This window comes from Trichomycterus rosablanca, chromosome 3 (assembly GCF_030014385.1).
Source record: "Trichomycterus rosablanca isolate fTriRos1 chromosome 3, fTriRos1.hap1, whole genome shotgun sequence".
In the NCBI taxonomy this organism is placed as follows: Eukaryota; Metazoa; Chordata; class Actinopteri; order Siluriformes; family Trichomycteridae; genus Trichomycterus; species Trichomycterus rosablanca.
This window is the reverse complement of record NC_085990.1, coordinates 39,903,840-39,915,893: the sequence shown is the minus strand read 5'-3', so window position 1 is coordinate 39,915,893 and position 12,054 is coordinate 39,903,840. Positions and strand designations below refer to the sequence as shown.

Genomic DNA, 12,054 nt, shown 5'->3' with positions numbered 1-12,054 from the left:
CTGTGAATGCACTGTGTATTCATTCATTTATTCATTCATTCATTAACAGCACATTCACATTGCATGTCTTTGGACTGTGGGTGGAAACCGGAGCATCCGGAGTAAACCCACACAGACACGGGGAGAACATGCAAACTCCACACAAAAAGGACCCGGACCACCTGTGGATCGAATCCAGGACCTTCTTGCTGTGAGGCGACAATTAGCCACCGTGCCGCCCCAAACCTGGGTTGCTGAAGCTGTATATCAACAACACTATCCACTACATCCATTCGTAAATTTTACTGGTGTTAGACGTAAAACTCAAAAGAAAGTTAAAGAGTGCCCCCCAGTGGAGAATAAAGTGGAACGTATTAATGAGGTGTAAAGTTCATGAACGGCAGAAAAACACAGAAATACTAATTAATGTTGATTAAATAGGGTTTATTTCCATGTCATTATTAATGATCTTCTTTGACATTCACAAATCATTAGAATTTGCACAGACTGTATTACTGTATAAAGTGCTTTATCAATACATTTGAAATACTCTTTTAAAGAATTTATTTGTTTTCATTGTAGTGTTCTGTTTTTACAGCATCATTTTTAAAAACTGATTGTATAATTGTTAAATAGGATGACCAGAATACATTTACTTAAATTAAAACTGTAACATTTTGCCTATGCTTTTATATAAGTCATTTCAGAAAGAAACACAAGCTCATTATGTATGTGAATCTGTTTCACCCCATGGCAAAAATCATTTCCCAAAAATCAACACAGCAGCAAAAACTGGCAACTAGCTCCTACACTTAGCCCATTTGCTAGTCTTTCTGCCAAGTCAGTTAGTGAAATTGGCTTTTACAGTGGTACCTTGAAACTCAGTGTCAATTGGTTCTGGGAGTGGCGTTGAGTTTAAAAAGCATTGAGTTTCAAGGTATTTTTTCCCATAAGGATGTATGAGAAACCTGTTAATGCGTTCCATGGTCCCATCGACTGGCATATATTTTAGGCTTATGTAAAATAATAGGGTGACACTTATACACTGAAAATAACACAAATAAAATATAAAAACACTGAAATAAAAAGCTGATTCCTACAATTTCTCAGAACCCTGAGCTGTAACACAAGTTTAAAAGTAAAACAGGTAGGAAAATCCAGCTAAACGGTTATTCCACATGAATGCAGATTCGTCTCGTATGCACACTTTGATGACGTATTACCGCACCGCTCAAGCCAAGCGCTGAACAAAGCGACTGCTCATTGTTAATTTGAAATTAAATAAATACATTTTTGAAAAACAAACTGAACACGTTTAGTTTAAGGAAAACGTTTAGTTTAAGGGTACAAATTTCTCGACGAAGGGCGTTGAGTTTCAAAGATTTTAAGTTTAGGGGACGTTGAGTTACCTGCAACCACAGTTTTTATTTTAAACTGACTTAGCAAAATTGAACAAACTGAGATCAATGGCCTGCTGCTGCATCATTACACTGAGCCACTGACTAATCATAAAAAACTGTGATCATACAATAGCAGTGAAGTCTAACACTGATAGCCTGTTATAGCTGGATAACACACTGCTGTTAAGTTAAAAGTCTTGCCTAACAGAAAACAAAAGTGTTTAAATATCAGGTTGATAAATAACCAAAAAATCTATTAAGTGACACAAAAATCTCTTAACACTGCAAAGTCCACAGAACAGTACGAGCCCTAAAATGTGCATTTTTTTATGAACCGTTGCTTGCTGGTGTGGCCAATTGCTATTAATAATAATTAATATTCAACAGCAATAATTTATTAATTTAGAAATATTCAGAATCACATTCTGTGTAGATTACATGTTAAAAAATCATGAAATGAAAATACCTGAACACACACCCAAATCCTCAACAATAAAGCTATATTACTGATATAATAAGTTTTCCCAATGAAGAAAAGCAAAAGGCACCATAAAACAATTTCATAATAGTTTATCTTTTAACAAAACAATGTAAAAGCTGTTAAATAAAATAAAATTCGTAAAGAAAATACCGGCATCTCACTACTTCGATGATTCGAAAGAAAATGTGCAGAGAATGCCCCAGTGATCGCTGATAAAACGGCCACACAGCAGTCTCTTCAGACCCACCAGTGTCATGCTTACTGGTTTTAGCTGAGCGTCCTCCTTAGCAGTTCTGAGAAAAACGCGGTCGAAACGCAGCCGTGCAGCAAAGGTGACATCATTATTGTTATTAGTGACTGTGTCCCAGGTGTACTTGCAGTCTTCAGGCTCTCCAAGCATTTCCCATACATCTGTAATACTATCTGGTACACCTCCTAGTTTATTTACCTAATGCACAGAACAATAAAGCCAATACATGCTAGTCCCACTCTGACAAAAATAGAGTTGTTAAAGAGATGGGTTAAGTTTCATCACATACATACCTCCTTGTCTCTTAGATTGGTGTCTCCTCCAAATATGACCGTCTGGTTGTCTGGTGCCTCCTTCATCCTCTTCCAGACCCTGCGAATCTGGTTCATACGCTCCTGTGAGCTGGCTTTCATGCTTTCCAAGTGAGAAGTCATGAAACACAACTGATGGCCTGAGAAGGTTGCCTGCATAAAACATACATTTAAGGGCACTTAGGGTTGTAAAGGAGGAGGTTCATAACTACATCAGTAGTGGCACATCTATACTGTGGATTCAGTAAGTTTTCAGACCCCTTGCTTTTTTGCACACCGTGTTGGATTTGTTTGCAGATAAGGCGACAATTGTGGAACCTTCCAGAACAGTGTTACTGGTACTGTATTGTACTGTGTTTCTCTTCTTTTATTATTATTAAACCTTGTCTATTTTTTACTTTGTGTATTTCTGTATTGTCACAAAGGAGATCCACCATCTAACAAAGAATACACTAAATTTAGGTGATCAAATTTCCTTCAGATATAAGCAAATCATTAGTTTCATATGTACTTTATTCTATTCTAACATATTCAAAACCACTACAGTTGATGTCAGGTGTAGCCAGTTAGCCTGGTGTGTGATCTGGAAGGTGATGAGTTGTACTTGAGCGAGTTTGTTATGGTTACTCTAAGGGGCTGGTTACTCATCCAAACCAATTTAGTTAATTTAACTAATTAAATTACAATAACGTATCGTAGTTTTTACAATTTTTACTGTGTTATAATGTATAAATGCAGCTAAAAACTACATTAAATGTTTTTATTTACATGGTATAATGTGACAGAAGCCAAGGATTTCAATGGAATATTAATATTTTTTGGTACTGAACATAAAAAGTATAAAGGAGAATTGATGGCATAAATAAAAATAACAAATAATTAAACTTACCTCAGCCATTAACAGATTTCTGCTCATTTCTGTAGTGGGATATTTCACGATGGTGCTCTGAAGTAATTCTACTCTGGACTTTCTAAGCAATATTCCAGAGAAATATCCATCCTCGCTGCCTATGAGGAAACATTTTACAAATAAAATATAATCACAAAGTAAAACACATATATAAGGTGGGTGTTCTATATTTAGTCTTACCCTGCAGAAAATCATAATCTGTCATAACTTCTTTTAAGATGTTTAGATAAGGTGGAACAAGTTCTTGTAGCAGTACTACATCTGGACGGTACCTTTAACATAAGCAAAGAATATCAGACATTTAAATTCAGGGTCTTCTTGGAGACTATTTGAATAATTAATATTGCATAAGTAAAAGTTTAAAATTGGCAAATTAAAGTAACACTTTGAGTTTTGGTCCACCAGCTACTAGAAAAGCTATAATGAGTTTAAAGAAATGTGATGAGTGTAAGGGTTCCTGCGGCGTCGGGTGAACTTACCTCGGGTTCCCGGCGTCGCAGGAATGACAGAGCCACTGGAACAAAAGCCTTAAATCAGAGGCCTTCTAATTCAGGCTGACAACCTGCAGCTGTGCCTGTTATTTAAGCAGGTACTGTGCAGCCACAGGTTGTCGTGCCTTCTGTTTGATTTTTATTAGTTTGGTTTCATTTAACTTGGTTTCATTTGCAACAGCGGCCCACGGAGATCGGCTCCTTCCCAGCAACAGCGTCTCGCGGCGGGTGACATGGCCATCTGATTCCCCAAACTGTGCTTACGCGAGTTCGGTTCCTTTTTCTTTGATCCTAACAGATCGGCTCCTTCCCCGCAACCGCATCCCGCAGCTGGTGACATGGCCCATCTGGAACAGATCGGCTCCTTCCCAGCGACAGCGACCCGCGGCGGGTGACATGGCCATCTGAATGCCCGAATTGCGCTTACGTGAGTTCGGTTCCCTTTTTGTAGGCTCAACAGATCGGCTTCTTCCCAGCACAGTGACCTGCGGCTGATGGCGTGGCCATCTGATGACCCAAACTGCGCTCACGCGAGTTCAGGCTCATTTCTCTGAACGCTATAGTTCAGTGCGTGCAGCTTCGACGCTTTAATAGCGCACGGCCTTCAGGTTAAACCCGCTCCTAAATGGCACAGCGTTGCGTGCAACTGCTTTGCAAGCCGGCGATCGGGGTTCGCGGCTCAACTGTGTTTGCCCTTGTTATACTCTTTTTGTGTTTCAGTGTTCCAGTGGCCAGCGGCATCGATCGAGGTTCGCCAGAGTTACCTTTTGTTTCATTCTGTCACCTTTTGTTGTCATCTGTTTTTTTTTTCAATAAAATATTTTTGTTTATAATCTCTGCATCTTGGGTCCTGTCTCTCCCCTCGTAACAATGAGTACAAAGGGCAACCATCCAACCATTAATGATTTCTCTTTTTCAGTATCCTGTCTACTCAGTACTGAAATGTGCTTAATGTGTGTGTCAGTAACCCAAACACCTGACTATGGGCTTGTTGGACAACCCATACCAAGTTTTATTAATTGCACTTACAAAACTTGAAAGTTTGCACTAATTATGTTCCCCTACTAAATTATCTTGCCACCTGTTTTTCCACACTAACCTGAGATCATTTAAGCATAAGGTTACACACCCAGTAGCTGTGTTAAAGCTTAAACTAAATACACCAAAACACCACTTACTTTCCTAAATTAAGCAATAAGTTGGGGACTCGTTCCCTGAGATCTTCAGGATCCAGGCCATCTATGTTCCAGGTGAGCACCATCAGCTGCTCAAGGTCTCTGTTGTTATCAGGAGAACTGATCTGGTCCTCTTCTGCTTCCAGTTTGCCCTCATATACTTGCTTATACGAGAGCCTTTTCTTAATGGTCTGAGTTGATTTAGATTCTGTAGGATGAATGTGGATGCACTGGAGTGGAGGACTCTGGGTGGAAACGTCCTGAAGAGATTCAGTCTGAGTCGATTGGTCAGTGGTTGTCTGAGTCAAGGCATGTTCGGTTTTTACTTTCACTTTTCCTTTCTCAGGAGACTGATCATGATTTGGTTGTTCTCTCAGAGTTTGGTTTGATACATTCTTTGCACCTCGATTCTTTCTTGCTCGGTTTTTTTTCTTGACTGGTATCTTCTCTTGAGTAGCGTTAGTTTCAAGAATTGTATTACTGTCTCTGTCGCCCTCTGCTGGGAGTTCTGTGGAAGTAGGACTGTATAGAAAACAAGGTACAAGTTACACAAGCAGTATTATAAAACCAACACCCAACATTCATTCATTTTCTGCTTTATCACACAACAATGTATAATGAAAATGTCCACGCATATTATCACACAAATAATTATTGATATTAACAATTATGGTTTTATGTAAAAAAAAATCTGAGCAATGTCATATTTTTATATATTTGTAAATATATTGTTTAACAAGTTTTTACTTGGTATATACCTGTGTCCATGATCTTGCTTGCCCTCCATTATCAGATGTACAGAGGGTTTTTCTATCAACAACAATAAAAAGTTAAAATGAATTTAAATTTAATCTATATTTTGGAACAATATGACCACTGGTTTAAAACTTATTGAAAATATTTAATAAAAATCTGTTATTAAAAGGGTGACAGTATCAATATAAGAGTTGTAGTATGTAATGTGGGTTACACTTGATAAAATACAACTTGTTTTGGAACAATATGACCACTGGTTTAAAACTTATTGAAAATATTTAATAAAAATCTGTTATTACTATGAAATAAAGGGTGACAGTATCAATATAAGAGTTGTAGTATGTAATGTGGGTTACACTTAATAAAATACAACTTGTTTTGGAGCAATATGACCACTGGTTTAAAACTTATTGAATATATTTAATAAAAATCTGTTATTACTATGAAATAAAGGGTGACAGTATCAATATAAGAGTTGTAGTATGTAATGTGGGTTACACTTGAAAAAATCCAACTTGTTTTGGAGCAATATGACCACTGGTTAAAAAGTTATTGAAAATATTTAATAAAAATCTGTTATTACTATGAAATAAAGGGTGACAGTATCAATATAAGAGTTGTAGTATGTAATGTGGGTTACACTTGATAAAATACAACCTGTTTTGGAACAGTATGACCACTGGTTTAAAAGTTATTAAATATACAGGTATTTAATAAAAATCTGTTATTACTATGAAATAAAGGGTGACAGTATCAATATAAAAGGTGTAGTATGTAACGTGGGTTACACTTGATAAAATACAACTTGTTTTGGAACAATATGACCACTGGTTATTGAAAATATTTAATAAAAATCTGTTATTACTATGAAATAAAGGGTGACAGTATCAATATAAAAGATGTAGTATGTAATGTGGGTTACACTTGATAAAATACAACTTGTTTTGGAGCAATATGACCACTGGTTAAAAAGTTATTGAAAATATTTAATAAAAATCTGTTATTACTATGAAATAAAGGGTGACTGTATCAATATAAGAGTTGTAGTATGTAATGTGCGTTACACTACAACTGTTTTGGAGCAATACAACAAATACTTTAAAACCTATTGAAATTATTTCATAAAACTCAGTTATTACTTTGTAATAAAGGGTGACACGGTCAATATAGCAGGTGTAGTATGTCTTTTGGCTTCCAATTGATGAAGTTCAACTTGTTGTGGAGCGTTTTGAAGAATTGTTGGGAAGGTATTGATTTTTTTTATTATTAAATTCTGTCAGCTTAATAAGGCAGTAATTAAGTTGCCAATTAAAGAGGTGATGTATGTCATGTTGGTTCTATTTGATTAACTTATTTTTCAGAAAATTTATTTAAAAGCCACTGAAACTATTTCATTTCAGAAAACCTCAAAACCTCACAAAAATAAACTAATAATAGTAGTCTGACAGGTGTAAATATTGGGTGAAGCCTGTTCATTTATTATATCATAATTTAAAGCGATGAGCTGTTAATAAGCTATTAAAAGTATTTCCTAAAACAAAAAAATGGTTTTAGTGCTTGTACCCCTATGATCGCTATTTGCTGCTGTTTCTGTGTTATGTGAGTTTTTAGACGGTCCCTGAGCTAAAAGCATCTATTACAGTAGTGAGTTGTAGTTAATTGTCTTGACTGCCAACAATGACCAGTTACACAGATTAGCCTTTTTGTACGCATCTTTTAAAAGCTGAGGGCAGTGATAGCTCAGTGGTTAAGGTACTGGACTAGTACACAGAAGGTTGCCGGTTCAAGCCCCGCCACCACCAAGTTGCCACTGTTGGGTCCCTGAGCAAGGCCCTTAACCCTCAATTGCTCATCGTGTTGAGCTCATTGTGTAAGTCGCTTTGGATAAAAGCGTCTGCTAAATGCTGAAAATGTAAAATGTAAATATTGAAGAAAGAAATCCGAATATGCGAATATGAAACCACCTTTACCGCAGTGTGATTTATCATACCCTGTTGGATAAGATCCCAGTGAGAAAACTATAGATCATACAGATCTTATCTATAGCTACAAAAAACATGGAATAATTAACAAATAATTAGAACAGAACTGACAAGGAAAAAGCAACAAAAATTGTTTTACGTATACAAACAGCTACAAGTACAAGATAACGAAATAAATACTCAATATATTCACTCAGTAATTAACTTTACTGTACCAGATGAACTGCTAAGAAAGCATTTTGTGTTGTCGTAATGTTAAGGTCGCAGATGGTTATTTAAAAATGATTGGCTTTTCTGGATGTATGAAAAACGCTCTTAAATCACTGAACGCATGAATAAACGTGGTTAAATAAAACGTTAACACATAGCATCAACTGTATGCAATCAAGTATAGCTAATTTGAGCACCTTGCATAATTCTGAAATAGAATAAAAAATAACTCACATAATCACGGCATTACATACACTTAAACTTTAAACTTTTAAAGGAATTAAAACTAAAACCATACATTACTAACCGCTAGCAGAAATAAATTAGGAAAAGGTAGCACAGAAAGAATTATAGTCATTCCATTCAACAAGTCCAAAACAGATGTGCGCATGCTCGCTAGGACAAATCAATGGGTACTAGGATAAATCAACAGAACAACGGCAGCACCCGCTGCAGAACGATATAAGCTTTCACGTCCGAGTCTCCAAAAGTCTCCAATGACACCAGAAAAAGTCGCTAGATTTGTCGCTAGTTGCTTTAAAAAAAAAAAAAAAAAAAAAAAAAAAAAGTCGCTATAGGGGTCTAAAAACTCGCTAAATATAGCGTCAAAGTCGCTAAATTGGCAACACTGTTTTGAACATGGTATTATTACGCCCCCTGTCACTTCTCGCGTGTGTTTTCGTGATAAAAATGTAGTTTGGGAGACCAAACAGACTCGTCTGCGATTCCTCCCGGTGATCAGTGTTGCCAACTTAGCGACTTTGTCACTATATTTAGCGAGTTTTCAGACCCCTCTAGCGACTTTTTTTTTTTTTTTAAAGCGACTAGCGACAAATCTAGCGACTTTTTCTGGTGTTATCTGAGACTTTTGGGGACATGAAAGCACATATCGTTCTGCAGTTACTGTCCTCAACGAGCAGCGGGTGCTGCCGTGAGCCCCTCCCCCGTCCCAAAGCACTCACAGGCGGTCAGTCTTACAACCCGCGTTTCCACCAGTGTTTTGGGAACCAAGCGCGTGTCATCAGCGGTGGGCGTTACTTAAAGAAAGTAAAGAGTAGTGATGTGGAGTAATGCGGAGCGTGTAGATTATGTGTGAGCATTTGAGCTGTTGTTACAGATGTTCATTTTTATGTAAAAAGCATCGCTCAACTATTGGTGATAAGAAGACGTAGACGTGTTTGTCGTAGTTGGGTGATTCTTCAATTGGGGGAACTTTTACGTCCCTAGGTTATAAATTTGTGTTAAAAATACTTTATTACAAAACAAATATTTTAGGTATTAAAAAGATCATTCATTGCATCACTAAAAAAATTACATACCAAAATAATTATGATTTCCATTTTTTATGATGATTTAAACATCAACATTTTGCTACTTTGGCCTTGTCCCCAACCCAGACTTTAAAACTTCTCTGCTCTAATAAAATGCTAAAAAGTGATCAATTCATTATAAAAATCACAATATGAGTTTTATTATAAGTTAAAAAGAAACAAAATGTAATTTTTATTTTCATATTTGTACAACCTATGCATATGCATAACCTATGCAACCTTGAGCAATATATTACTGTCCCCAGCATTATCGTCATTACCGCAACAGTGTATGGTTTCTGTAGGGAATCATCTGAAGGTAACACTTGTTTATGTTGTAACCATGGAAACAAAGGCTCGCAAGGAAGCACATGCCAGCCATGAGAGAAGATTGACATTTTAATGTCTGGAAATGTGAGTAATTTAATCATGTATTCCTCCTGATCATGGAGTATATTTATTCAGCGTCATTACCATTTACATCAATATGGCAGTACTTTACCAAAATAAAAAAAGAAATGTACACATTATTTACATGTATTTAAAGTGCATCTTGTACTAGCTGTTGACTAGCTTTAGCAAATCCATGGCCTAGCTAGTCTTTTTCTTAAAAAAAGTAAAAATTGTCAATACCGCAACACGTCATTACCAACACATAATGACATTTTGCTATGCCACTTCGCTAATAAATATGAAATATAAAAATTCTATATAAGCTCAATTGTAGCCATCATTAAGTCTTTGCTCTAAAGCATGTAAGCATTATCTTGACATAATTAAAACTAAATTATTACTAATTTTATTTTTCAAAAGTTAAGATGGTAAAAAGAGCCCGCAATTGAAGAATCACCCAGTTATTGTTTTCTTTAGTTCATCACGTGAGAATCGTTTTGCGCTTCGCTCTCACCGCGACCCTCGGCTCAAATAGCCGATTTGCTCAGCTCTCCGCTTGAGCGATAAAACATCACTAAAGTTCCACGACACGAACATCCATTTGTGTGAAATAACCATTAAATCCAGTCCAAAAGCTCCACATGTACATGTGTTTAGCTAGATTAACTTCTTGTGTGCTGGTTCTGCAGCTCGGGGTTTTGAAAATCGGCTTCTCGGCAGAATCGAAAAAGCTTTATGTAAAAAAAGCGTAACCTGGAGTACTAAAGGTACCACATAGAGACACTATGTCTCTCCATTATTACTGGTTATAAGAGCTCTGTACTGCCCAAATTCATCGGTCACTGTTTTAGTACAAGCGTTCGTACTGTCTAGAGCACTTTTACCGCCTCATATCACACAGTGCATTGCTTTGAAAATATCAACATTTAATTAGATGATAGGCAATCAGAAAAAAGAACAGCGCAATAGCCGTTTCACAGCCTCTACACTGTGACGCCCACAGATGACGTCACGGTCCGCCCTGATTGCTTTTGCATATTAGGCGATGACGTCATTTAGCGACTTCTAGCGACTATTAGGACAGCCGATAGCTACTTTCCTTACTGAGTTGTTGGCAACACTGCCGGTGATAGATCGTGTAGTGTGTGATCCCCTAACGCCGATCAGTCGTGTAGTGTGAAATACACAACGACTTAAAAGACTCCCGATTACAGGAGATCGAGTTGTGCAGTGTGAACTGTACAGCGATCTAAACACTTTGAAAGTCGTGTAGTGTGAACTTAGCATTTGTCACGCGGCAGAAACAGACCAGACGCTCGCGGAGTGTAGAGCAAAGTTTAATATCAAAGGGATAATCCAAAATAAGTGTCAAAGAGCAGGCAGAGTTCAAAACCGGAAAATCAACAAACTAGCAGACAAAACCAAAGGACGAAGGCAAAAACGGGAACACGGAAGGCAAAATGGGTCATACACGGTAATAGCAATAAACAGTAATCAAGAACGCTCGGTATGCAAACTGAGTTGGCAATACTTCGCGATGAGATAACCAAACGGGACTGTTTAAATAAAGTTCATGTAATTCAAAACAGCTGAAACGAATCAAAACACTGGCGATGATGAGCGTGCCGGATTGGCTGACTGGGGGCAGGTGACCTGTCATGTGAGAGTCCGTTGGATTATAGGAAATGGAGTCCGTATCGTTAGAGCAGGACGCGCGTTAGTACGCGTGACAGCATTAAACAGCATATACACATAGAAAAAAGACTTTTAAATATCTGTCCACTAAGAGGATTAACTGAAGCTCAGCTTTAGTCCTGCCGTTTATATGGCTAACATTTCCTGACAACTTTGCCTAAACATTTATTTTTAATACAAGGTTTATAATTCACACAAACGTATGTAAAAATGTTAACTAAACAAACACAATTTCTTTAAAACCAAAAGTGTGTTACTTTGTCTACTGCTACTTAGCAAAATGATGATGATGAAGCAGTTGATAAACTTGTAACTGCAATACTGAATTATTTGAACTATTAACACGTTTTGTAAATTGACAAAACGTGTGAATATGAACTTCTTAACAAGTACTACATAATAAATGAAATTTAAGGGCGAACATTGTTATTAATTACATACAATTTGGTAAAGAATGTCCTGTCTTACCTGGTTTTCTGCACAACCCGATTAAACTCGACCAGACGGATCGTATATAGACCGCTTATGTTTCGATTTGCTGAATTCTCCAATAAGAACTACATGACTGTTTCGTTTCTGGTTTTAGGCTGTAAGTGCACCACACTGGTCTGAAGAGGGTGCAAATATTTGTAGAAAAATATTTTTCTCTTTTGTTATTACTGTTTTATCTTACAGGGATCTGATGGAAAAGTAAAATATATAATAAGAATA

The 12,054-nt window shown here is 36.9% G+C and overlaps 1 protein-coding gene across 1 annotated transcript; it reads right to left on the bottom strand.

Moving 5' to 3' along the window:
* Window positions 1–526: 526 nt before the first annotated feature.
* Window positions 527–11,853, bottom strand: LOC134309878 (tyrosyl-DNA phosphodiesterase 2). Its single transcript, XM_062991288.1, has 7 exons — window positions 11,812–11,853; window positions 5,756–5,807; window positions 5,001–5,519; window positions 3,512–3,603; window positions 3,311–3,429; window positions 2,404–2,574; window positions 527–2,308 (listed from the first exon to the last, which is right to left on the bottom strand). The coding sequence occupies exons 2-7, from the start codon at window positions 5,782–5,784 to the stop codon at window positions 2,021–2,023; spliced, it is 1,218 nt and encodes a 405-aa protein (XP_062847358.1). The 5' UTR covers window positions 5,785–5,807; window positions 11,812–11,853; the 3' UTR covers window positions 527–2,020.
* Between the last annotated feature and the right edge of the window lie 201 nt (window positions 11,854–12,054).

Coding starts and splice junctions, on each gene's coding strand:
- LOC134309878 (XM_062991288.1), bottom strand. CDS start 5,784: ATGGAGGGCAAGCAAGATCATGGACACAG. Junction 3,604..5,000: donor TTATTGCTTAATTTAGGAAA/GTAAGTGGTGTT, acceptor CTTATGTTAAAG/GTACCGTCCAGATGTAGTAC. Junction 3,430..3,511: donor AGATTATGATTTTCTGCAGG/GTAAGACTAAAT, acceptor GTTTCCTCATAG/GCAGCGAGGATGGATATTTC.